Source organism: Lolium rigidum, chromosome 1 (genome assembly GCF_022539505.1).
Source record: "Lolium rigidum isolate FL_2022 chromosome 1, APGP_CSIRO_Lrig_0.1, whole genome shotgun sequence".
NCBI lineage: Eukaryota > Viridiplantae > Streptophyta > Magnoliopsida > Poales > Poaceae > Lolium > Lolium rigidum.
The window spans coordinates 223,143,281-223,169,357 of NC_061508.1; the positions used below are offsets into that span (position 1 = coordinate 223,143,281).

The 26,077-nt window shown below is 44.7% G+C and overlaps 2 protein-coding genes across 2 annotated transcripts; both read left to right on the plus strand.

The window, feature by feature from the left end:
- The first annotated feature begins 184 nt into the window (after positions 1 to 184).
- Positions 185 to 3,150, plus strand: LOC124683211 (LRR receptor kinase BAK1-like). Its single transcript, XM_047217769.1, has 4 exons — positions 185 to 638; positions 1,188 to 1,448; positions 1,537 to 2,421; positions 2,657 to 3,150. Exons 1-4 carry the CDS (start codon positions 185 to 187, stop codon positions 3,148 to 3,150), a joined length of 2,094 nt encoding a protein of 697 aa, XP_047073725.1.
- Positions 3,151 to 5,854: 2,704 nt separating this feature from the next.
- On the plus strand, positions 5,855 to 11,157 carry LOC124683212 (kinetochore protein NDC80 homolog). The gene is made up of 4 exons (XM_047217770.1): positions 5,855 to 6,999; positions 8,568 to 8,814; positions 10,455 to 10,601; positions 10,693 to 11,157. Exons 1-4 carry the CDS (start codon positions 5,855 to 5,857, stop codon positions 10,912 to 10,914), a joined length of 1,761 nt encoding a protein of 586 aa, XP_047073726.1. The 3' UTR covers positions 10,915 to 11,157.
- The last annotated feature ends 14,920 nt before the right edge of the window (positions 11,158 to 26,077 follow it).

Genomic DNA, 26,077 nt, shown 5'->3' on the forward strand with positions numbered 1-26,077 from the left:
CGTAAACCCCCTCTTCTTTTCACCTTTTTACCGTCCATCTTTTGACTGGCCCCACTCCCACAAGGCCACACCATGTTTTTACCACAAACCCCCTATAAACCCCCAAATTCTCACTACTCTAGCACATGAACAGACACACCGGAAGCTACTCTGCTGACTGCTGTTCTCTGCTTTCCCCTTCCCCATGGCGTCCAAGAACGCCCTGCTGGGCAGCTTGCTCCTGATCCTACTTTCGTCCGTCGCGGCAACCCCTACTTCAAACTCCGGCAATGCCGAGACGGACGCGCTGATGGAGCTCAAGGCGGCGCTGGACCCGTCGGGGCGCGCGCCGGCGCTGGCGTCGTGGGCGCGCGGCGGGGATCCGTGCGGCCGCGGGGACTACTTCGAGGGCGTCTCCTGCGACGCTCGCGGGAGGGTCTCCGTCGTCTCTCTGCAGGGGAGGGGGCTCTCCGGGAGCGTCTCGCCGGCGGTGGCGATGCTCCCGGGACTCACCGGGCTGTATCTGCACTACAACGAGCTGAGAGGGGCGATCCCGCGCGAACTCGGCGACCTCCCCGAGCTCTCGGAGCTCTACCTCGGCGTAAATAAGCTCTCCGGGAGCATCCCCGTCGAGCTCGGCCGCCTCCGTCGCCTCCAAGGTGAGCGAGTTCTTCGATGGTATCTTAGTTTCTTACTCTAATGTGAGCGAGTACATTATTTGTGACTTGAAAAACAGTTTTAAACTTCCGGGCAGGAAAATGTATTTCTGTTCCTGAAATCGATGTCATTTGGTACTGATCTAGTACATAGAATTTGAATTTGGCAAGTACATTTTGGTTTGGTCTTGCCGATGGCTCGCCATCCCAGTTTCCTGTATGTAGCTGATTACCTGCACTGTATGGAAGGACAAAAACTTTGAATTTTTCTGACCACGGTTTGGCCTATGCGGACTCGCTTGCACGGCTACTTAATGCGTGCATCCTTCCTTTGAAATGCGATCCACATTTATTCCCTGTACATTTACTGTTCCGACAGCTCACGATGGCCATGGATGAATCGTCTGTTTACTTCCAGGATTTGATTAATTAGCCCGGAAAAAAGTTGATTCCACCATCCTATCAAATGTGGAGCACTAAGTAATTTTAATCAGTGACTGCTTGTTCTTCTCTAGTGGGAAATGGCTGAAAAGCTTATGTTGTTTCTTGCAGTGCTGCAGCTCGGCTACAACCAGCTCTCAGGGAGCATCCCAACTCAGTTGGGTGAGCTGAAGCAGCTCACTGTTCTTGCCCTTCAGTCCAACCACCTTACCGGCGCGATACCAGCATCTCTGGGAGACTTGCAGGAGTTGACACGGCTGGACTTGAGCTCCAATCGCCTGTTTGGCTCCATCCCTTCCAAGCTTGCCGGTATCCCACAGCTTGCAACACTGGACCTCCGTAACAATACACTTTCAGGAAGTGTTCCTTCCGGTAGGTAGTCTTGAATATTGGTGTTCATGGTTACAATCTCAGAGGTTCTGCTGCTTGCCATCTGAATTGTCTGCATTGATTGTTGTAGGTCTGAAGAAATTGCATCAGGGATTTAGGTTTGACAACAATTTAGAGCTTTGCGGGTCTCATTTTGATTCTCTGAAAGCCTGTCCTGACGGCGACGCCAGCACTGATGATCAAATGCCGCATAAACCTGAACCAACCTCTATCAAGCCACAGCAAATTCCACAAACAACCAGTCTGAACAAAAACTGCGACAATGGCGCCTGCTCGAGACCGTCGACGCTCTCTTCAGGGGCTGTTCTTGCTGGAACAATCATAATTGTAGCCGGAGTCGCGGCCTGTGGTCTGTCCGTGTTCTCGTGGCACCGCCGGCAGAAGCAGAAGGTTGGTAGCTCTGTTGAATACTTGGAAGGCAGGCTTAGCCGGGACCAACAGAAGGAAACATGTCAGAAGAGTGGCTCGGCCTCCTCACTGATCAATGTTGAGTACTCGAGTGGCTGGGACACCTCGTCCGAGGGATCGCAGCAAGGAGTAAGGCTATCTCCAGAGGGCTCACCGAGCGTCAGGTTCAACCTAGAAGAGGTAGAATGTGCGACGCAGTACTTCTCTGACATCAATCTGCTAGGCAAGAGCACTTTCACGGCGACACATAGAGGGATAATGCGGGATGGCTCGGTCGTCGCCGTCAAGAGCATCAACAAGAGCAGCTGCAAGTCCGAGGAGGCCGACTTCTTGAAAGGGCTCCGTGCGCTTACATCGCTGCGACACGAGAACCTTGTTGGACTGAGAGGCTTCTGTCGGTCCCGGGCCAGAGGGGAGTGCTTCCTCGTCTACGAATTCATGTCGAACGGTAGCCTCTCTCGGTACTTGGATATCAAGGATGGCAGCGCCGATAGGATGGTCCTCGAATGGGCTACTCGGGTCTCCATCATCAAAGGCATTGCCAAAGGTACAATATGCACCACTGTTTTTATAGGTTGAAACATGAATAGAAGCTTTTCGAGCTAGCTTAACTAATATTTTTCTCATACTTAAGGTGCATTTCATTTAAGTAAAAACATTAAGATTTAAGAATGCTGGATGGTTTGAATGTGATGCACATTGGTCTGCTTTTCCGATATTTATAAGCAGTTCTACTGAATTTGTTTTACTCTGCTCATGCTGAAATGCTGAATTTTATTCAGGAATTGACTACCTGCACAGCAGCAAACCAAGCAAGCCTCATGTCGTCCACCAGAACATCTCGGCAGACAAGGTGCTGGTGGACCACCTGTTCGTGCCCCGCCTCTCCGGCTCGGGCGTGCACAAGCTCCTCGCCGACGACGTGGTCTTCTCCACGCTCAAGGGCAGCGCCGCCATGGGGTACTTGGCGCCCGAGTACACGACCACCGGCCGGTTCACGGACAAGAGCGACGTGTACGCCTTCGGGGTGGTTGTGTTCCAGGTGCTCACGGGGAAGAAGGCGGTCTCACAGCACCTCCTACGCTCCCCTGTCGGCGGCCAAGAGTCCGGCGGTGGCGCCAAGCTTGACGACGTCGTGGACCCGCGCCTCGGGGGCAGGTTCTCTAGGCCCGAGGCGGCGAAGCTGGTCGGGATCGCGCTGCTGTGCACCAGCGAGGCACCAGGCCAGCGACCGGCCATGGCTGCGGTGCTGCAGCAGCTCGGCGCCAGCCAGTGATCGATGCCGGCTTGCCGCAGCCACTGACTTCTTCCTTGTTAGCTAAGTTGCCATGTTTTCAGCTCCAGTTCCATCGGTCGGCTGGTTCCTTCCTCTGGAACTCGGCAGATCGTCGCAAGCTAGTTTTTGCTTAGTACTTAGTGGTTACATCAATTTGCCCGTAACCACTTCAGTCTGGTGACACTGATCACTGATGTATCGTCATCTTCTCCTCCCTACTGTAAATGCGTGGTGTGGTGTGCTGCTACTTCTCGCTCGAACCGAATATATTCGGAGTTTCACTTTCACTTATGTGCCTTGATTTTGAAAGTGGCAGATTGCCATCGTGTCTGTTCGGATGCGAGATTTCTAATCTTTGTTCTTGGGTTTGATCGGTTTTAGAGATTTCAAATGTGATGGCCCATGCCTAGCTATGGAGTACTCATTTAGGGTCCCTTGCTTGTGTTTGAGTATGGTAATGCACTAATGCTAGGCACGCGGCTTGCATGTTGCTCATTTAGGGCTCCTTGCTTGTGTTTGGTCCTCCTCTGACATCTGGTGCCATCATGCCATCTTTACTGATCGTGTCGAGTGGCGTTGCTTCCGGCCGGATCTGAGAGTAAAAGTGACAGTTTCTCTGTTTAATTCAGATCGGGTATTAAACGCGGCTTCAGATGTTGGGGCCTGTTAATTCTTTCTTCGGGGGTTTATTTCTGACCCATCATCAACAGCTCTAAGTGACGGCCTTATCCTGGCAGGACAAGTTGGATGCAACATGCTTGAACTCAATTCCGACTGCATGGATGTTAATGAATGTTATTGAAGTGATGAATCAAGGCAGGAATTCTCTAGGTCGGACGGATGCTATTTATGAAGAGTGTTCGATGATGTGTCGTAGTTTTACTGCAATTGTGCTTTTTCATAGTCCTAGAGAAGACAATATGGCAGCACATTTAGCTAGACATTCAGAGGGAGAGGTGTCAGTTGTTTGACACGATGATCCTTCTAATTTTAGTGTAAGTGTGATGGCGAACATGTATTTGTGATCCATAATTAATAAAGTACATCGTGGTGGCTTTTCCCTCAAAAGAAAAAAAACTCTTTCTTCGGGAAGGCCTGAAGCTTTGGGCTATATATCTAGATCCTATTTTGTACCAAAAAGTTACCATCAACAGCGTGTTAGATGTCTACACCATGCAGGTTATGCGTGTACCTTCTTCTTCCTCAAAAAGGGGGATAACCCCTTCATGTTGATACATGCTTAACAAAGCAAAACATCCACGCTGAACAAACCAATTTAATCTACAACCGTTTGATTGCATCGTGATTCATGCATCTATGAGTTGCAAGTTATGCTGCAACTGAGATTTTTCAGTTGTAAGTGGGGTCAAACAATGTCAATTCGTTATTAATCTACAACCAGCACATTTTGCAAAAAAGTAATCAAAACATGCTGAGATTTTGTCCCAAAAACATAAATTAACGTGAAAAATGGTGGTTTTATGCATGCTATTAACTCTATACAATAGTTGATAAGACAATGTTATCTAGAAGAGTTCATTCAGTGGGAGGCAGGCGACTTTTCCGTCGACAGCGAGACGTCTGTGGCAACTTCGTCAATTTCAAGATCTAATTCGTTGGCTCAGTCTTTCGAAGGTGCTCACAGGGATAGATGTACGTGTGTGCGCTCATAGGGGTAAGTGTATACGCGTGTATATGAGCATCTGCGTGTGTACCGTGTTTCTCAAAAAAAAAAAAGTTGTCCGACAACTTACTCTTAATGTTGCCTCCAAGCGCTGATGCTCACATGTTTCTGAAGTTGGTATTACTAGGATACGAAACCTGACTTAAGATGCTGGGGCATTTTCCATTTTCTTCACGGTATGCTTGGAAACTTTTGTTGTGATGTTGTCACTGCAGACCATATGTATCGATTCTCTGATGTACACAGTGCTTTGAGTTGTGCCTCTGAACTCTTCACTCTCTTCCTTGCATACCCAGATATCTTCTTTTTTTCTAGGCGGTAAATCCTACTACACAAGTTCTACTCCCTCCGTCTAAAATTAGGTGTCTTAACTTTTTCTAGATACAGATATATTTATAACTAAAATGTATCTAGATATATATATATCTAGATAAAAATAAGACACTTATTTTTAGACGGAGGTAATATATTTGATACCAACAAAAAATCGAAGACGTTGACTAGAAGGGGCGAGCGAGGGAAAAAGCAAAACTATTTTAACCGACTTAACTAAAAAGATTTTCCATGTTTTCATTTTTTTCCTGGTAAATTGAATTTTCACCAGTTAAAGGAAGTTCACGAGGTTCAAAAAAATGTTCCCATGGTTCAAAATAGGTTTGAAGCATGGTTTAGAAAATGTTTACAGGGTTCGAAAAAATGGTAACAAGTACTAGAAAAGTATTCAGAGGTTGGGAAATTATACTATATTTTATGAACATTCCTAAAAATAAATAAAATAAAAGAGTAAAATGAAAAATTGCAAAACAAGAAACATAAAGAAAAGAGACAGAAAATAAGAAATAGGAAAGACCGGAAGAAAAAAAAAAGGAAAAACAACGCCTACTGGGCTACGGCCCAACACAAAGCTCACGCGTGCGAGCGCGCGGTACTGAAATCCCCACCTCCAAAAGCCAGTCTCCCCCAAAATCGAATCGAAACCCGCACTTCTCCAATCTCCAAACCCCAACTCCGGCACCGGAAATGCGGCGCGGCGGCGGCGGCGGCGGCCGCCATCCGAAGTCCTCCGTGGCGCCCTCCTCGGCGGCTGATCGCACCCCAATGACGGACCAGCCCCTCTACCCGCGCAACCTCGACGACGCCTTCTCCCGCCGCGACTCCGACGCCTTCAGCCTGTGCAGCAGCCGCCCCTCCTCCATCGCCACGGGCCCCTCCCTCGCCGCCCCCATCGCCAACCTCTCCGACCGCAGCTCCCAGGCCGCCGCCCTCCGCGTCGTCAACTCCTACCTCGCCCCCTCCATCAACCTCCGCGCGCCCCTCCCCGCCGCTCGCGACATCCTCGCCGCCTTCCGCCACCTCCTCGAGCACCTCGGCTACCCCGTCAAGACCTCCCTGGAGGAAGACCTCCTCAGCCTCCTCCGCTCCCTCGGCTGCCCCTACAAGCTCACCCGCTCCGCCCTGAAGGCCCCCGGGACCCCGCACTCCTGGCCGCCCCTCCTCTCCGTCCTCTACTGGCTCACCCTTCTCTCCCGCGTCGTCGACAACCTCCACGCATCCTCTTCCCCCACCGTGCCCACCTCGAATGACCTGATGCTCTACCTCACCGACAGCTACTACCTGTTCCTCACTGGTGAGGATGATGCTGTCGCCTCCCTCGACGAGGAATACCACTCCAAGGCCCGTGCCCAAGCCGATGCCTGCGAAATGGCCGTTCAGGCGCTGGAGAAGGAGGTCCAGGATCTGGTAGCCAAGCGGAGTAAGCAAACCTCGGAGCCCTCTCGCCTGAGGGCACTGGAGGAGAAGAAGGAGGCATTCACCGCGGACGTTCAGAAGTTTGAGGCTGTGGTGAAGAGCTGGTCCACCAAGATCAAGGAGAAGGAAGACGCGCTGCTGGACAAAGAGAAGGAGCTCGAGTCCAAGGTAATGAATGGCCAGCAAATGATGGCTGAGAATGAGGAGCTAGTGAAAAAGGTGGAGATGCAGGTGGTGAATGTGAGGGATGTCGATAGGATGACTAGGGAGATGCAAGCGGTGGAGAATGATATTGCCAAGGTGGAGAGTGCCAATGCGGTGCTGGAGGAGAAGGGATGGGAACTCGAAGCTTTACTGCTCACTAAGCTCGAGGAGATTGAGGGGCTTGCTGAGCTGTGCAACCAGGCCCTCAGAAAGTAAGAATTCTATCTATTCTAGTGCTGAGAGGGTGCTCCATAGTTCAATATGTTTGGCCTTCTTAATCTCCATAGTTTAAATGGTACTTCATTCGAAAATTAATCAGTATTGCTTATTTTACTTTTTATAGGAGTCTTGTGGTTACTGCAGTTTAGAGGTTTAACTTTGCTATTGAGGTCAGATCTGTGCATACATAGACTTCTGATTGAGACAGTGAATAGGCAGTCCTTCAGTAGTTTACATTAGACGGTTCCAACATTGCGGTGTTACACAGCAGAAAGTGCAGGAAAGATGTTAGGCATGATATGTTTTTACCCTTGATCTACTTTGTCTCCTGTTCTCCCTTAAATTATATCCGTAGTTTAAGTCTCTTGATTCCCTGTCTGACTGTCCCTGATCATTCCTTTCTTTATCTTTTGCTGTTGAACTTAGCATCATGTTACACAACAATGGATTCATATATGGAAAAATTTCTAGGAAGGTTATATGGCTATGCTGCATAGAATTTTACAAAGAGCCTCCTATCTATTTTGCTTGATAATATTGTTACTTGTAGAAAGATTATGGCATTTTTAGAGCATATATTTACTTACATACACGTCTAATTGATTCACCATATTTTTTCATATTAGAGTATGTTTTTTTTCTCTTGTCTGATTAGTGTGCCTTGTTTTAATTGGTAGCTGCACGATAGTACTAAATATATGTTTCCAACTAATAAGGATAGTCTATACTTTTCATGATGTGATACTAATTGAACAAGAGTTTTGTGTCTATCATATTCAAGAGATAATTTAACCATTTTTTTATAATATAACCCTGATCAACTTGGGAATCTTTAGTTGCCTTTCTAGGATTAATACGCAGGCTTCTAAAGGTCATATACCTAATATAACGGAGTATAAAGATGCCATATTTAAATTCTGGATGATAGGCTTGATTATGTCATATATGAAAGATAGTATGAAGTTTGAATCTGGCAGGAAAATCTAGTCTGACAAGCGTTAGTCTACTTTCGTCTATCTACATGGTATGAAACTACTTTATTGCTTTAGCCTGTGTTTGCCACCTTTGAAATTCCAAGTTTTTTCAACTATCCGACATAATTTGTCCTTGTGATTTAGACTATTATGCTTGAACCAAGACCTCTTGCTGCACGAGTATTTATCTGAAACCTTTGTTCAGCTTGATCGTAAAATGAACAGATTATATGTAGCTTTTTTCTATTTCTCTAGAATTAATGTGCAAACTCCAAAGGAGACTCCAGTTTCTACATTTTAGATTTCTAGCCAGGCAATCGTGCAGGATTAGTTCTTTTAGCTTCTTTATGTTTGACGGTAAAATTGATGGATTAGGTAATTGAGAAATATAAAAGCAAAAGCTAGGTTTTGGGTAAATATAGTATTCTTGAATTATGCCTAAATTGGCTCCCAGTGCCAGTTATTTGGTGGCAGCACTGAAGCAAACAAAGATCAAGATCCCAGAAAGATATCATTTATTGTCATTTTCGTTAATTATATCTAGAGTTTGGTGCCTTATTGTAAATCACTCTTATGCCAATTTGCAGGTTGAAACCCAGTATTGATTTCCAGTACATGATAAATTCAAAAGGATCCTCCCCAGCTGAGATCCTTGGTACTACCTACAAAACTGCCCTAAAACCTGCGCTCATTGCTCTTGCTAATGAGACTAAACGGATATTTGTCTCAAAGCATGATGAGTCAATTGATCTGCAAAAGCAGTTGCAAGGAATTGCTAAAATGCTGGAGGAGAAAAAGAGTCAGATTTCTGTTCTACAGGCTAAAAATAACGAGGTTAGTCATCTTATAGTCCCTCCTTCAGTGAATATGCAGCGCAATTTTTTAACTGTTTAGTCCAGCATTAGGTGGCGCTAGCCTTGTGAGACAGAGACGGCTCTGTCGACGGGCCAGATGGTAAAAGGGGCGACAGCTTGTTTGACTCGGACGCTGTTGACTTAGACGGCGACGACCTGTACTTGTAATTTGTAAGAGACAGACGTTGACCCATAGCTTGAATAAGAAACTTTCAGGGACTTCAACCATGGCGTGTGCAGCAGTGCCAAAGTGTCTGCGCAGCCTATGATGGCGCGCACAAAGTGTGCGTCGTCACACATCCTTTTTGTCACTGCGGAACTCGTCGTGAGGTTGTTGAATATTCGATTGGGATAGGTTACCATGAACATGGCTAAAGGAAGAGGGAAACTGAGATTAGGCCTAATCATGTGGGGTTCATATGGTTCTTATCGGTCAGGAAAGAGACAAAAGCTTGCCCAGAGAATACAAAAGCTTCAGAATTTTAGAGTGATAACGCGCCATTCTTCAACTCTTCATTTGGTTGCAATACTCATGTTATGCTGGCGATCTGAGTGACACCTGAGATGAAGAATGGTCAATGGAGGCTTGCATGTGCCAAGCAGCGAGGTAGGAGCGTGAGGTAGAGGAAGCACGCGTGCAAGAGAGGATCAGCAGAGAGACAACACATGCGGGTAGCAATAGGGATAGCTAACAGGGAGAAAGGGAGCTCAGTAGGTTTTGGTGTTCTAAATGAGTGATATTAACTCCACCGAACGGATCGCTCAGGGTATCTGTGTCCAAATCTTCCCTTTAACAACCCTGCCTTGGGCTATGGGAATATTTTGTGGTATCACATATTCAGGGATGAAGGTTCATATAGTGCATACATCAAAACATTAAAAAAACAAAGACCTAAAGTCTGTTTTAACCATTGGTATGTTCATGAACTTAACTCATGCATCAAAGCGGAAACCCTTATCTTTTAGCGAAAGTTAACTCACAATTCTGGTAAATGGAGCTTCTGTACCATATGCTAGTACTCATTACAGTATAGAAAATAGTTGGCTTATTGTTTGTATGCTGTGCATCATGCAAACATTTCTCAAGTGAACTCTTTGGAAAAATCCCAAGTCAACACTGGCCAATGGCTTACTTCCTCTATTTTCTACCCCCTCAGTTCAACAAAACATGCTGTTTTGAGTTTTAAATTTTGATGCAGTTTCTGCGTGCAACTTTGACCGTTAGTTTTCATATGAATATGTTAGTAAAGAGCCATAAAGTTATGATGTTATGAAAATATTTCCATGAAAAATCTAATTATACTATTTTCCACTGCCAATCCAATTCATTTTGTAAATATTAGTTTGAGCTGCATAAACTGATTGAGATGCCTAGCTCGTGATAAACTTGCACAATTTGACCCAGTTTGAAATTAGGGATGTTCTCTTGTTGCCATGCGAAATATGTAAAATTCTTGTGTTGCCAAAAAGGTTTATCTATGCTAAGACTGAGGCTAACCTAGTTATATGCTTCGTACAACACAATCACAATAACTATTCTGTAACCTTCTGGATAATAAATGCAAAACTGCGAACAAGTTTTTTTTTTGTACCTGTTCACATTTCAGTTTCTGTTCCCAGATGGTCACTCAGGTGGATTCACTGGATCTTGAAATTCGAAACCATGTTTCAAGTTGTACAGTTGATGCTAGACAAATGAAAGATGAATCGGAGAAGAAGGAACATGAAATGAGTACTGTTGAAAAGGATGCAGACGACTTTTTAAAGGTACTTCCTTGTGTTGTGTTTTTATTTTATTTTATTCAGTTTCTGTGCCCCATGGACAAACAGAATCACTTACACTATTGTGATTCGGCAGACTTCTGAACAGAGTCTCCGAGATACATTACGGGAAACTGATGAAGAGACTCAGGCGTGTGCAAGGGAACTGCTGCAGCTCATCGATAACATTTCGGACTATAAAGAGTTCGTAGAAACATCAACTGCAGGGATAAAGAAAGACCTCTATGAATGCGTGGACGACATAGCTTCTCTGTCGGCCAAGATGGTATCTACCCCTGAGGTTTCACACAAGAAGTGATGCTCTGAGCGACTGAATCTTTGAATGCCCACATTATGTGTAGATTGGAACTGTTGTAGGCCTGCTAGATGAATTTAGTTTGTCTGTGAGATGGCTTGTCTCTGTTGTCCGTAATTTATGGGTTTGTCGTGTTTTATAGGTGCCCTTTTGTTGCCCTAGCGGAATCTCCTGCTATACTCAACCTTCAAACCTGGAAGTACGTCAGTATGTTAAGAGTAAAAGAAAAAATGCTGTTGTGTATCGCCTTGGAAGTTGAAACTAGCTTTTTTAGGAAAGATCTCTCTTTCTTCTAAAAAAATCTTCGGAGACTTCAAATGCACGTATCCAATGACTAATACTCGGAGGGAATCACACTATAACGAGAATTGAAGATTGAAAAAGATAACAAAGTTAAGAAGTTTCAATAAATGAAGCAAGCAATCAAATCAATCAAAAAGAAGATACCAAGTGAAAAATAGATATTATGATAAGTTCAAAAAGAGTGTTTTGAATAATATGAGGAAGCTCCTCAAGATTTATGCACAAAAATACATAATTTGCATTGGAGTATAAATATCACAAACATAAACATGGAATCATCACTCATATGATATCATTCAAAACAGAAGATACCAAGTTAAATGAAATATTATGATCACCACAAACTAATTCTTTAAATAAAATGAGGAAGCTCCCGAAGATACGTGCATAAATTAGAATGTAACATTTGAATACAATATGCACAACATGAAATCCTTATTCCCTCATTACCATTTAAAATACATGCAATTGTAAGAGACCATATATAAGAAATAAGCTTAACACGTGCAGCAAACGAATGGTTGAGCAACAGGTTAGAGACATCATAATACAAGGCTCAACCAAAAGGATATGTGAGAGGCATGACCAAGCACATTATAAGACTAATACAAGGATGAGCAAAGTGCATCACCATAGTCTTCAATGGATGATATTGCTTATCACGACCAATCAACACACAACAAATAAAGAAGATATCAAGTGGATATGTATCATCTCTCATGTATATAAGTTTCTCTAAGTAGACAATATCATGAAGATATTTATCCACAAGAAACATGAACACACAAAATAGATGTAAGAGAATTAGAATATGATACCCAACATGAAGTCATGCAATATACCAATAAGATCTTTGCTTGATAGTATTGCCAAAGGCTTAATTTTATCTTATTGTACGTTAATGGACTTCAACCACAAACACATCAAGACATCACAAATATCAACAGGAGAAAGAAGATAGTTGGGATGCTTTGAGAAAAGCAACAAGTATCACAATTAAAGGATACCAAAAGAAAGAACTCAATTTACAATAAAGAGGTTTCATTAAGATATTTGCAAACAGAGAGATTCATGCCAACATGCAACCACACAATTGGGTACAAGAAAGAGTGCATGAAAGGATACTTGTTACCGAGAGAGCATTGGTGTGAATGTACTAGATATGAGTTCATTGTTTATCCTAGCTTGCCCCCCAATTATCATTTAGTCACAACATCTTCGTTAAGAATGAGACAAGCATCCAATGTATCTCCATGTTCCTAAAACAAATTTAACTACAAGATGGTCCCCAAACTAATTGGGTCCAAAGTAGTTAGATACACAACAACATATAGGAAAAATTCCACATAAATATATGCATATTGATATGAAATTGAATTTCATGCACATCTTAGCCAATTGAGAATTTCATGGCGTTTACCCTATATATTGGAACATATAAAGCAAAACATGCCATAAGATATACATATAGTAACTATGCATGCATAAGACTTTCAAGAACCAAATGAAAATACAATTTGAACAAAACACTAATTAAATCAAGAAACAACGGTTGTCCAAATTATATAAAAAATTCAAATCAACACAAGATTGAATCCTTTAGACTTATCTTTATAAAAAGCTAATTAAAACCAAAAACAAAGGAATGAGATAACTAACTCCCAAGAGGACAATGTTGCATCAAATAAACCAAACACTCAACACTTTTCATGATGGTACAAAGTACCGAAAAGAAAATGTTTGTCCCCCAAATCCAAATACTTGATAATGATCAAGCGGTGTTATGATAGGATCATAAAAGTAGAATTCTAACACATATAGGAGAGCTCCCCCAGGTTTTCTTCTTCAAGCTCAAAAGTGAGACTCAACGGACGATGATGGAGTTCGCCAACCAAGTTCAACGCAAGTTTGACGCCAAGATGTACGGAGTTCAAGAACTACACGTTGTATGAGTTCCTCAGTGATGAAGGCATTGAACACCAATACTCCACATCCTACACTCATCAACAAAATGGAGCCGCCGAAATAAAGAATCAAACCTTGATTGAAGCCGCAAGAACCATGATGATGGAATACAAGTCCCCATACAACTTTTGGGCCGAAGCTATCCCAACCGCTTGCCATGCCACCAACTGTCTATACTTTCGCAAGGGTTTAGAGAAGACACCATATGAGATCCTCACCAGAAACAAGCCAAATGTCTCCTACTTCAAGGTTTTCGGTTGCGAGTGCTATGTGCTTATCAAGGATACATGTTTATCCAAGTTTGACTCCAAGGCTCAAGAAGGTAAATTTATTGGCTATGCTACGGATTCGCATGCCTATAGAGTCTTCAACAAGACCACCGGTCGAGTTGTGGAATCTTGTGATGTGACTTTCGTTGAAAGTGATAGTTCTCTAGAAGGGCGAAGTGCTTCTTGTGAGAAAGGTGATGCAGTTCCCCTGGAGGCCATAGGGAGGATGGGTGTCAGCACCCTGTACAAGTTAGTTGGAACCGCGCATGCAGTACTACCACTCCCGTTTTGGAAGAGGTAGTACCGCTCGAGGTACCGTTGGCGATACCTCACATTTGGAATTGCTTGTAGTAACCCTGCCGGTACCTAGCCGATACCGTGACCAGAACTACCGCTTGAAGTCACTTTGATCGTGACTCGCGGTAGTACCGGTTGCAGTACCAGTCAAGTACCAGTCAGGGGAAACACGTACGGTGTTACCGGGTCCAGTACCTCTCATGGTACCGTCCCGGTCACAGAGCTCACCGAACAAGTTACGGTACATGTACTGGTAGTACCGGTTCGAGCCCGTGTGTCCCGATAAGGGCAACAACGGTAACAAGTGTGTGGTAGTACCGCTCGCATGAGCGGTAATGCCGGTTGAACGGATATGGGAGAAAACGGTTCGATTTGAAAGCCCCTATAATAGGAGGCCTTCTTCTCCAGCCCGACCTAGCTTCCTTTTAATCTCTCTCCTCCATTGTTGTTGAACTCAAATCTTGAGGATCTCCTTCCCTAGCCAATCAATCAAGCCCAGATTTTGAGGAGTGAAGGAGGAGGTCCCGATCTACACTTCCACCAAGAAAGATGTTGCCATCCCCACCCAATCCTTTGTGGATCTTGTAACCCTAGGATTCCTTTTGTGGTATCCCTTGAGATGAGCTCGTGTGGAGGTTAGCTTGGTGTTGTACTATCCCTACATTGTGTTGGGAGCCTCTAATCGTTGTGGAGCTCACCCTAACCTTGTGTGAAGGAATCGCCACCTTGACCTGCCTTCATAGTGGAGAAGTGAATACTCCTTTGTGGGGTGTTCACGAGGAATAAGGTGACGCCTTTGTGGCGGTTGGCACCTTCGTGGTCCACACCTCATCAACGTAGATGTACCTCCTTTGGTGGAGGGAACTACAGTAAACACATCGTGCGTCGTCTCCCCTACCATCCACCCGGTTGTTTCGCTTCCTTTATACTTGCTCGTTACTTGTTCTACTTGCTTGTGTGCATTGCATCATTGTAGTAACACCTTACCTTTGAAAAGCACTCACCTGTACATTCCGCTTCTGCCTATTGAAAAATCCTAAAACTTGCATAGCTCCTATTCACACCCCTCCCCCTCTAGTCGCGCCTCTAGACCCATTCAGTAAGCCTTGTCAATTATGCTTCATGAGGTAACCCACTATATATGTGCATTTGTGTATTCTATGTGGGTTAGGTATCTTTCCATGAGCATGCATCAAGAGTATGATCTCATATAGACCATGAGAGAGGATGTCATAAAGCATGGATGTCATCAAGGTTGAGAAGGGCAAGTTCGATGAGCATATTGAAGATAGCATGCTTAAAGCTTGCTGTCCATTTGGTGATAATGGACATGTGAAGATGTGCCTCAATGGATCTATCCCATAATAGTGTATGGGGGAGCATTTGTGAGTCTTCACGAAGCAACACTGATCAAGTGGGCATTCCGGCTTGAATGAAGCATGAAGCGTCATCATCAAGATCAAGCGGGATGCACAACGCAAAGGTATGGCATTGCTAGGTTTTCCTTTTACCGGTCTCAAGGTGGTTGTTGCGAGATCGGGTTATAGGATAGATAGCCGCACTATCAAGAGGTGCTTTCGGTTGTGTAACTTGATCGCATCATCTTAGGGAGCTCAATACTTTGAATCCTTATATTCTTGTTGTTTCTTGGTGTTTCGTTGTCTGTGGTTCTTGGGCCTGTTGCTAGCTTTTCAACAAGACCAAGTTCATCGAAAACAGAATATGTATGCATCTTCTATTGAGTTTTCGAGTTTGGACGTCTTTACCGTGTCTTGACGTTGGGAGGCTCCCTCTATAAAATTATCTATTTTTTTTTGGAGTGGAGTCTCAATATTTCCAACAAAATTGGTTTCATCTCAATCGGAGTCCTGATGCAAAAGTTGTCGCATTTTCAGCGCTAGGGTCGGCGTGTCGGTGTCGTCATGTCGGGCTGCCCGACACACGGGCCAGCATGACAGGTGCTGCTACCGGGTAACTCGGCAGCTGGGCCGTCATGCCGGGACCTATGCCGGGTAGGTCGGCACCCTGGCCGGTCCTGTCGGGCTCAGCACCGGGTGGCTCGATTTTAGCTCAAACAGTCATTTTTCTTAAAGGGGGTATAAAATAGGCCTTCTTCCCCATTGTTCTTTGGGTTCTTGAGCACATTTTTGACCACCATTCTTGAACGTCTTGAGCTTTCTTCCTCTCCCTTTCATCCCATGATTCTTGCATATTCTTGAGGGATTTTAAAAAGGAGATCTCTACAACCTCCATCAGTCAATTCCTCCTCTAAGTGAGGGTAACTCTTGGGATCTAGATCTTGGGGTCATTTGTTGATTTACACCATTGTTCCTCCTCTCTAGTTTATCCATAGAATTTGTTGCTTTGATGGAATTGGAGTTTTAAGGATCTGACCACCTTTGGTGTTCTTGCTTTTGCATCCTTACATAAGTGTTCAACTCTCCATTATGATTAGTTCGAGTGAGAGGCCGTGAGCTTGTTACTCTTGGAGGGGTTACCTCCTAGTTGGCTTGGCGGTTGGTGACAAGGTATTAACTTGTCAATGCCTACGGGTTATAGGCTAGGGTTTAGTTAGAAGTAGAGGGCAAGTAGATCTCGAAGGTTTCAGCCGAAAAGTACTCGACGATTATGAAAACTAGGGTTTGTGAACAATGATTCGATGATCTCCTCGTCCCTCGATTCCCCCTTTATATAAGAGGCGGAGCCGAGGGTTTCGTTTTGTACAAGTTACAGAGTCCGGGACGGTTTCTAACTCATCCCGCCAGATTACAAACAACACTTCTTATTACAATTCTACTTTCCTTAATATATCGTGGACTCCCGAATCTTCTTATTCTTCGGGTAGTGGGCCTTCATTAAACCCCGGGTACTATCTTTGGCAGGCCCATTTGGGATGCCTATGTCGATAGCCCCGAGATTTTGCTTGAATCGTAGAGTCAGGGAAAATCTCCACTGTTTATTTTTATTTGACAATTTAAACTTTTCTATATTTCTTTATATAAATTTCTATATTGTACAGGGATACTGGTAGTTGGGGCTAGTTCATCTGACGGATCAGGTACTAGTTAACTGCTCTAGTGGCAATCCGCAAAAACCTACTTCAAGATCACGTCCCTGGACATGATCTCGGGATACTGGTGCAAACTTCGACAGGTGCCGCTTAAGGTCTTACCATTCCGTCGAGTCCCGGTCAAATTTATCGAGTACCTAACGCGTCCGTTAGGATTTTTCTTCGTATCCGTTGATACGGATAAAAGTAGCAGAGCGCAGTCTTAGGCGATGCCACGCCCGGCAGAACGGATCCGGGGTCTTACCTTCGCAAATTTGCGGCATTCAGAAATTGATCGCAACTTTGGCGTTCTGAGAATATATTGTCGAGTGCTTTTCCGGCTGTTGGAATGGCACATTTTATCGAGTCAAATATGACTTATATTAATCTCCCGATGGGAGTATATGTAGAGTTAATTATAACTCGAAATATACTCTCTTGCTTTTGTATCTTTCTTCCTTTTCCTTTTTTAATTTCATCGGGCACGCGAACAGCGTTCCCGATGGGAGTAGCCCCCGAGGCTACAGCCAAGAACTTGTGCTTGGTTGTAGGCTCAACATTTTAATCCACCTTGTCGCTATATTGTCATTATTTCCCGATATTCTCTCTCTTCTTTTTTTTTTAATCTCTCGGGTGCGCGAACAGCGCTCCCGATGGGAGTAGCCCCCGAGGCTACAGCCACGAACTTGTGCTTGGTTGTAGGCTCCCGCAATTTCTATATTGCCATAGTCGAAATTTTACTTTTATCGAAGTAGCCCCCGAGCATTTGGGCAAAAACTTGTATTTGACCAAAGGCTCCCGAAGTATTCAAATAACTTCTCCTGTCGCCATTCTCCTTTTATTTTTCTTGTCGACATACTTTCCTTTGTCAAATTCACTTCAGCTCTATTAATAGTCGGGATTTTTCTGCCTTGTGGGTCCATTGTTCCCACCACGTTGACACGTCGTGCAAGTGGGGGACACACGTCCTCCGCTTTTCCTGGCGCACGTACGGTAACGCCTGTGCTATTCCACCTCAGTAAAAATACCTTTTTACCCTCTTATCTACTAGATCTTTTTTCACCACACGATTTCTTCATCCAACGGTTCATTACTTCTCCCGAATCCTATATAAACCTTTCTTCAACCTCGGTCCACTCCTTCGCTTGCGCCGCACATCTGTTCCCCTCTGCAAAAACTTCCCTTGCGCCCAACTCTGTTTGATCTTCCGCACGCACAAGCATTGCTTTTTCCAGTGCCGTTGATGCCACCGCGCACGCGACTCACTCGCCACAGTACACCAGAATCCAAGATGGCCGCTGAAGATCTTGAGTGGGAGAGATCTAAAATCTCCAACCAAGACGTCAACATGCTGAAGAGGCTTGGCTTGATGAAGAAAGAAGACGCCATCCGCTTTCCCAGCGAAGAAAGCTACCCAAACCCTCCAATGGAATACCGGGTTAGTTTCGTTGATCATCTCATTCGCGGCCTTTCTACCCCAATCCATGATTTCCTCCGCGGTCTTCTCTTTGTCTACGGGATTCAGCTGCACCAGCTGACCCCCAATTCCATCCTCCATATTTCCATTTTTATCACGCTATGCGAATGCTTCCTTGGAATCCCTCCTAACTGGATTTTGTGGAAACGCATTTTCTGCCTCCGCCGCAATGGCTCCCACAACGCCACTTATAACATAGGTGGTGTTGTTATCTGTGTCCGAACTGACGTTGATTACTTCGACGTCAAATTTCCTGATTCTGTCCAAGGATGGCGCAAAAGGTGGCTCTACATACACGAAGAAAGTGCCAATTCTGTGGAGCACAACATAGTCCCTTTTGACGGAAATGCCAAAATTCAACGCCGCCGCTCCTGGGATGCTGAGGCTTCCGAAGAAGAGAAAAAGGCGAAGAAGCACTTATGTCTCGTATTCATCAGCTTCAAAATACTCGAGGCAAAGAACTGTCTGGCGTTCAAATCACTGCCTACTTTCTTAGGATTAGAGTGCAGCCTCTTCAGGCTCGCAAAAATCCCCTTTGGACGTATGCTGGTGAAAATGACGCCAATAGGCTCTCCAATGATCTTTCTGTGAAGGACTTGGAGAAGCTGATTCGAAGAATTTCCTCGCTGAGCAAGAGGGATCCTATTCCTTCCTCGTGCCGCGTGGAACCATACAGCTCTACCAATCCTCTCCCCAAGGTATTTCGTCTTCTCGAATTTTTACTTTATTCCGAACTTTCCCTGCATCTCATTGTATTGATATCTCTCTAATTTTTCTTTTGTCGTTATTTTTCTGCAGAATCATCCTACTATGGCTTCCCTTCCTCCTCTTCCTGAAGGTGGAGATGTCGAAGAAAGGGCCATTATTGCCGATGACAACCAGGAGGCCCCCTCTTTTGTGAATGAACCCGCAGATTCTCGAAAATCTGCGGGATCTATTGAAAAGGATGCTCCCTCTGAAGGTACTACATCAGCACAATCTCCTCCTCCTGCTGTTTCTCCCAAGAACAAAAGGAAAAGGAGTAATGTCGAGGATTCCGGGACCTCCCAACCCGAAGAAGTTGCTCCTTCACCGCGAAAGGCAGCGTATGACCCATATCTCGAGAGTCTCATCAGTTCGTGAGTTCCCTGTCTTTTTTTTATTTTTCTATTCGAAGAATTTTGTTTGCCTTGCTTTTTATGCTGCCACCTCTTTTTCCACAGTGATGATGATGAAGAAACACCAACTTTGGATGTGGCTGCTCGAACGAGTACGTCACATACTCTAGTTATTTCGGAAAAGCCAGTTGAAGGAGAAGAATCCTCGCCTCCTCAACAAAACGTCGGCACATCTACTCCTCCTTCGAGCCCCCTTGTCCCTTCGCCGAAAAGGGCAAGGACTGAAGCAATTCCGGAGCCGAGTCTCCAATTGAGTAGCTCTTCGAACCCTCTCTTGGATGATGTAAGTTCTCCATACTCTTGTCACTGTCTGTACTTCCTCTGTTTGCTTCTGAATGCCATTATATTTTTCTCATACCGAAATTTTCTTGCTTTGTCCCTTTCTTTTCTTAACAGCCCATGATCAAAGAGCTTATTCGCATCGGTGCTCAATTCATTGGGTATCGTGAATATGCTAACCAAACTGAAGGTGATGCCTTGCTGCTTTCTTTTTTACCATTACTCTGTTACTCCTTTGTTGTCGATATTTTAACGAAGTTTTATCTTTCTTGGCAGAAAAATTGGCGGCTATCAACGAGCGTGCCAATGCACTTACTCAAAAATTAGAGCAAAGTGAAGAGGCTCGTAAGAAAGCTGAATTAGATGCTTGTTCAAGCCAGAGCGGAGGCTGACAAGGCCAAGACTGAAGCTGCTAGTGTCGAAGATCTTAGGAGGAGGCTTCACGCTGCCGAGACTTCACTGAGCGAGCATATAACTGCACAATCTGCTCGCGAGGAAGCGATCCTTAAGCGTATAAGGACGCAAAGTCGCCGCTTTCTCAGTAAGTATATGAACCATTTCATATCCTTTGTATTTTCTTTTCTGCACTCGTTTGTTGCTCAATAAGTTTCTTCCTTGACAGATAGAACGGCTCAAGAGTTTGAACTTGAAGATCCCGACGATGATCCTCTTCTCGACGCCCTTTCTTTCCTCGAGTTTCATGGGTCAGAGGCACGCGAAGGCATTGATCACGCTAAAGCAGGGCTGTCGCGGCTCTTTCCCTATTTCTTCCCAAAGAAAGAGGAACCCGCAACTTTCCTTAATCTGGCCAAGTGCTTTGATCCACCAGAAGATCTTGGGCTGAAGGTGCGTCATGAGAATATGAAGGTCGCCGTTGAAAACACTGTTGCTTTGGTTGCCGATAGCCAGCAAACTATCGACTGGGCGAAAGTTGGCGACACTGAGCAGATAGAGCAATCGAGGTGGAAGTCGTTGATTAAGGCAGCTAAGCCCAACACGAAGAAAATCCTGGCCTATCTCGGGATCAAACCGTCTTCGACTCCTAGCTCATCAAGGCCGGAGGTCTAGTTGAATGCATCTTTGCTTTTTTCTTTTTAGCGTACCTCTTTTCTTTTGGTATTGTCGCCGTAGTGTTCTTTGGCGATAAGCTGCTTCGATAGGTCTCTAGAAGGTCCTTCTTTTGTAATAGACATGTATATATTATGGGAATGAATGGAAATCTATCTTTACTCGGTGATTGATGTCGAAATATTTCTTTTTTCCAGTTGATTTTTGACAATTATACGCCAGCTCCTGGTCCTTCCAATACTTCGCCTTCTTCTTCTCGCTCAAGGAGAGCTTTTGCTGATACTACACCTGCCGAAGATTCCTTGCCGCAAGAATTAGATGAACTTCGGCAGCAACTCCAGTATGCGAAGAAGCAAACACTTGTGATGTTGGAAAAGTCTCGTAAGTCATCTGAAGCCGAAAAAATTGCACTTCAACAAGCTCACGAGGCCGTGGCTGCTAGGGAGATTGCTACTTCCGAGGCTGAGAAAGCGACTGCTCGAGAGAATTTCATGCTCGAGTTAATGAATGAAGCCAGTGCGGATATGTCGGGTATGCTTGTTTCACCCTCGATATCTTCCATCTTCATGCTACGTCTCTTAAATCTTTCTGCTCCTTTGTTTTAATAGGTTCCTTTACTGATGCTTGTTGCCGAAGATGAGAGGGTAAATACTAGGGCAAACCTCCTTGTTAACCTTTCCCTTGATCACGGTTCTCTGTTTTGGGCTACCCCAGAGAGGACCCGCCAAATTGTCAGATTTCAGGATCGCGCCTCTCAAACTCGCGACTTCCTTGACTTCTGTACGAAGACCTTGTCTATGGTTTATAACTCTATGTTTCCTCGGAACGTTCAACCAAAAACTCTTCTCGAGTTAATGGAGAAATTTAAGGATGCCCACAGGATCCATGACTTTGTCAAAGCTCAACTGGTAGCTGGCGCCAGATTTGCCCTTATCATGCTTCAGATCTGCCACTCAAAGCTTGACTTGACCCAAGTTGTTGCAAAGGTTCACGCGAAGGTACGGCGGCGAAGAGTTGGTGTTGATCGTATTAACACGAAGGTTTCGCCTATAGCTGAAGAAATGATTGAAGACCTTCTTCGGATGGATGCCGACTTTTTTGCGGACGGTCATTATGCTGATTTTCTTGGCGCTGCTCCCGAAGAGAACAGAGTTACCCTTGATGATATATTGAATCATGACTGATTATTTTCCTTTGGTAGACAATTCCTCCTTGTAAATTATGATTGTGATTGTATTGTGCAGCAAACATCATATTTCTATATTTGTCTAGCCCCCGAGTGTTTTCGGTGGCTATTCACTGTATTTGTATAATGCGAGGTTTTGAACCAAAGCAATAATATGTAGTTTTGTCGAATATTAGCCCCCGAGCTTCTTTATTTAGTACTATTTTGTATTTTTATTGACTCACGAGGTATTTTAATACCAAGGCGAGGCTTTTCTTTATGCGAGGAACTATATTGAAATTCGTCGGGTCGGAGATTTGAGCATGTCGAGAAAGAAAAGTTATATTGACACTATCTTTATTATATTGCAGCACCACGAGCCCGCCTCATTAAAAACCTTTCCCGGCCCCACTCGGTGCCCCGAAAAAGGAAAAGAGTGCGTCTGAAAACTCGTGGGCGTTTCAGTACATTGAAGTTTCACAAGGACTATATTTTAACTCTGAACATTGCCTGAAAATTTCGACAGTCTTTCTGCAGGTGCCCTGACTGTCTTTTCCCGTTGCTGTCGAGGAAAAAATGCATCTGGCACGGTCCGTTCAGCATTTCTTCGGGGGACACGAAAGGCCTTGGAAACCTTGGCCCGCTATTTTGCCTGTTGCGGGAGTCGTCCCTATTATCGCCTCGCTGCTCATTGCTTCTCTGATAATCATCTCTATTGTTTCCTCCTGTGTTTGCCCGAAATCCTGCCGAAATTTGCCCTGGGGCGTCATAGTTCGGGTACTGCCGAGGAAATCGTCGCCTCGATTGATAATTTCGACCACGGTCCTCCTCTGGCGACCTGTGCCGTTTGTTGTGGACAGCATCTTCTCCGTCTGCCCATCTGTTTGCTATCTCCATTAACGCGGATACTGTCTTTGGATTGGTCCTTCCCAAGTCCTCGACAAAATCTCCACGTCTAATTGCTGCAACAAACGCATCTATTGCTCTCTCGTCAGATATATTTTCTGCCGAGTTTTTGATGATGTTCCACCTTTGGATGTATTTTCTCATTGACTCATCTGGCTTTTGTCGACATGCTCTCAGCTCTTCTAACGACGCAGGTTTTTTGCACGTGGACCTGAAGTTCTTGACGAATACGTCCTCGAAACTTTCCCAGACTGTCGATAGATCCCGGCGGAAGCTTTTTGATCCAAGATCGTGCGGCTCCACTTAAGTGCACCTGAATACTTTGCATGGCTGTTGCCCTAGTTCCTCCAGTTAACTTCACCGTCTCGAGGTAGTCAACTAGCCAATCCTCTGGATCTTGCAGGCCGTCGAATTTTTTGAAGTGATCAGGCAACTTAAATCCCGAAGGGACTCGAGTTTTTCGTACTCTCCTTGTGAAGCACGGCAAACCGCACATATCCTCGTCATTTAGTTCTGGGGATTGTCGATGTTCCCTTCTGCCTTGTCGTGCTCTGTCTACCCTTGCTTGTGCTGCCGTATCTCTTGCTCCACTTGGTCCTTCGACGTTTGCTGCTGCTGCTGCCGTAGGTCGTGGACTATTTTGCCTTGCAGCTCCTTCTGGTGGTGTTGATACAAACGCCGTTCCCATGACTTCTTGTCCTGCTATCGCCATATTGTACAAAGCCTCCCTTGGATCTCCCGGAGGTGGCACTGGATGCAAGGATAAAAGCTTGTGTCGCCATATACCCAGCTTCTGGTGTTTTAGGAATAATATTCCCTCTTGTGTCTATCGACATAAAAGACATGTCGAGATTTTGAACTAGATACTCTCTTTCTCCTTCAGGTATGTGTTGCAATCTGGACCTTGCTCTGTTTCGGGCTTCTCTATGACTATCTCCCGAGGTTCTAGATTGTCGACTTAGATCTGCCCTTCTCTCGCCTGGATGCGTAAGCTGCTTCCTTTCTCCTGTTCAACTCAGCTGTCTCTTTTTCCAATTCTCTGGCAGCTTGTGCGAGCCTATATTGATAAGCTTGCAGTTCCTGGACTGTAGCAGTTGTCGTCATTGGCTCCGAACCATCTAAAGCTTTTGCAGCTCTATCCCAGGCTGTTTGTGGAAGTTGAACTCTGACACGTGGTGTGGGCCCGACATATTTAGTGCCCATACCTCTCCTTAGATCTGAGGGATCGACATAGGGATTACCCAAATCGTCGAAAGCCTCTGATGTTTCCTCTTGATTTTCGATGGCATAAATCTGATGATATTTTGTACTCAGATCTATGTTGGGTTTGGTGACATCATTGTTGAGATTGATGAAGACCTTGCTCACTGTGATAGATTTGTCGATGAAGTCGCAACTGTCGACATCGCTTGAGTCATCGCTTATATATGAGTCCGCAGATGACTCGAACGATATGTCGCCGAAGATCTTGGCGAGTTTCTCTCTTGCTCTGGTGCTGACGTAACGTGTTTCCGGAGTTTCTTCTTCTCCTGACTCGGTTGATGATGTATAGTTTGAAAAATCAGAATCGACCGCCGACGATCCCGACGAAATCGGAATTTCGACACGATACGATCCTTCCTTCTCGACGCGAAAGTGAAACCTTCCGAACGTCATCTCCATGGGCTCCGCCAGATACGCATATGCATCCAAACGGGAGGGTGGGTGAGGAACAAAATCGACAAGACCAGCAGCGATCCGTTTACCTCGATCCATTGTGTTGCTTCCGGTTGACGATGTCGAAGATCTTGAACGTGCCATCGAGATCGGATCCTTACGCCTCTAATTCCCACAGACGGCGCCAATTGACAAGGTATTAACTTGTCAATGCCTACGGGTTATAGGCTAGGGTTTAGTTAGAAGTAGAGGGCAAGTAGATCTCGAAGGTTTCAGCCGAAAAGTACTCGACGATTATGAAAACTAGGGTTTGTGAACAATGATTCGATGATCTCCTCGTCCCTCGACTCCCCCTTTATATAAGAGGTGGAGCCGAGGGTTTCGTTTTGTACAAGTTACAGAGTCCGGGACGGTTTCTAACTCATCCCGCCAGATTACAAACAACACTTCTTATTACAATTCTACTTTCCTTAATATATCGTGGACTCCCGAATCTTCTTATTCTTCGGGTAGTGGGCCTTCATTAAACCCCGGGTACTATCTTTGGCAGGCCCATTTGGGATGCCTATGTCAGTTGGTGCTCCGATGACCTCTTCGTGGAAGATTGTGAAGAGGCCCGGACTTCTCCTTGGTGGATCTTGTGAAGTGGTTGTGGAGCTTGCCATCTCCGGAGTGGAGGAAAAGCTAGCCATAGGGGAAATGCCTTTGTCCTTTGTGGTATTGGCTTGGAGAAGAAGGTGAGCCTTCGTGGCATTTGGGAGACCTTCGTGGTAGCCCACATCTCTCCAACGTTAAGTACCTCACCTTGTGTGGGGGAACACGGGAATACGTCTTCGTTTCCGCGTGCCTCGGTTATCTCTATGCCCGAGTTTACTTTCCTTGTTATAGCCATCGTGCTTGAAGTACTTATATCTTGCTATCACTTGTGTTCTTATATATTGTGCCTAAGTTTCTTAGCTTTAGTTGTTGTTGTTGCACTTAGTCGAGCCTAGCATATTTATGTTTTGTTCTTGTAAAATAAACGTTAGTTTAACTCCGCATTCCTACAAGCCAAATCTGTAATAGTTTTTAAAAACGCCTATTCACCCCCCTAGGAGACATCATGTCCTTTCAAAAGGAAAGATCCATGCAAGTAATACTAATAAACAAAATAAAAAAGTGAAAACCTTGAATTTGGGATGGAGATGTGGTCTCGTAGAACAAATAGTTAAGAAGCGATGATGGCAGGGGGGCATGAGATACTCTTGTACTTCTTAGTAATCAACAGGTAAACTGAGTGTCATGGATATTTCAATACATATGCTCAAATAAGAAAGTGAATGAAAGGTAGGCACCCACGGATTCAGTTAGCCATGGAAAGTGCAAGACAAAGGTGGATATAGATCATATGATATGATTGAAAGATCCATATGAATAAAGTTTATACTAGTTAATAGGGCAAGACTATTAACCGATACCATTTAAAACATGGAAAAGTGTTTGACAAAGTCGAATATCATTTTCATCTTGTTGTTTAATAAATTCTCTTCTTGTAACTAGTTGCTCTATGAGATTTTTATCTTGGTTACAAAGGCA

What these genes read in the sequence shown, in the direction of transcription:
- LOC124683212 (XM_047217770.1), top strand. Translation starts at nt 5,855, where the DNA reads ATGCGGCGCGGCGGCGGCGGCGGCGGCCGCCATCCGAAGTCCTCCGTG. An exon ending in TGCAACCAGGCCCTCAGAAA is followed by an intron (nt 7,000 to 8,567) that starts GTAAGAATTCTA and finishes GCCAATTTGCAG; the next exon opens with GTTGAAACCCAGTATTGATT. An exon ending in ATGCAGACGACTTTTTAAAG is followed by an intron (nt 10,602 to 10,692) that starts GTACTTCCTTGT and finishes GTGATTCGGCAG; the next exon opens with ACTTCTGAACAGAGTCTCCG.
- LOC124683211 (XM_047217769.1), top strand. Translation starts at nt 185, where the DNA reads ATGGCGTCCAAGAACGCCCTGCTGGGCAGCTTGCTCCTGATCCTACTT. An exon ending in CCGCCTCCGTCGCCTCCAAG is followed by an intron (nt 639 to 1,187) that starts GTGAGCGAGTTC and finishes TGTTTCTTGCAG; the next exon opens with TGCTGCAGCTCGGCTACAAC. An exon ending in TTCAGGAAGTGTTCCTTCCG is followed by an intron (nt 1,449 to 1,536) that starts GTAGGTAGTCTT and finishes TGATTGTTGTAG; the next exon opens with GTCTGAAGAAATTGCATCAG.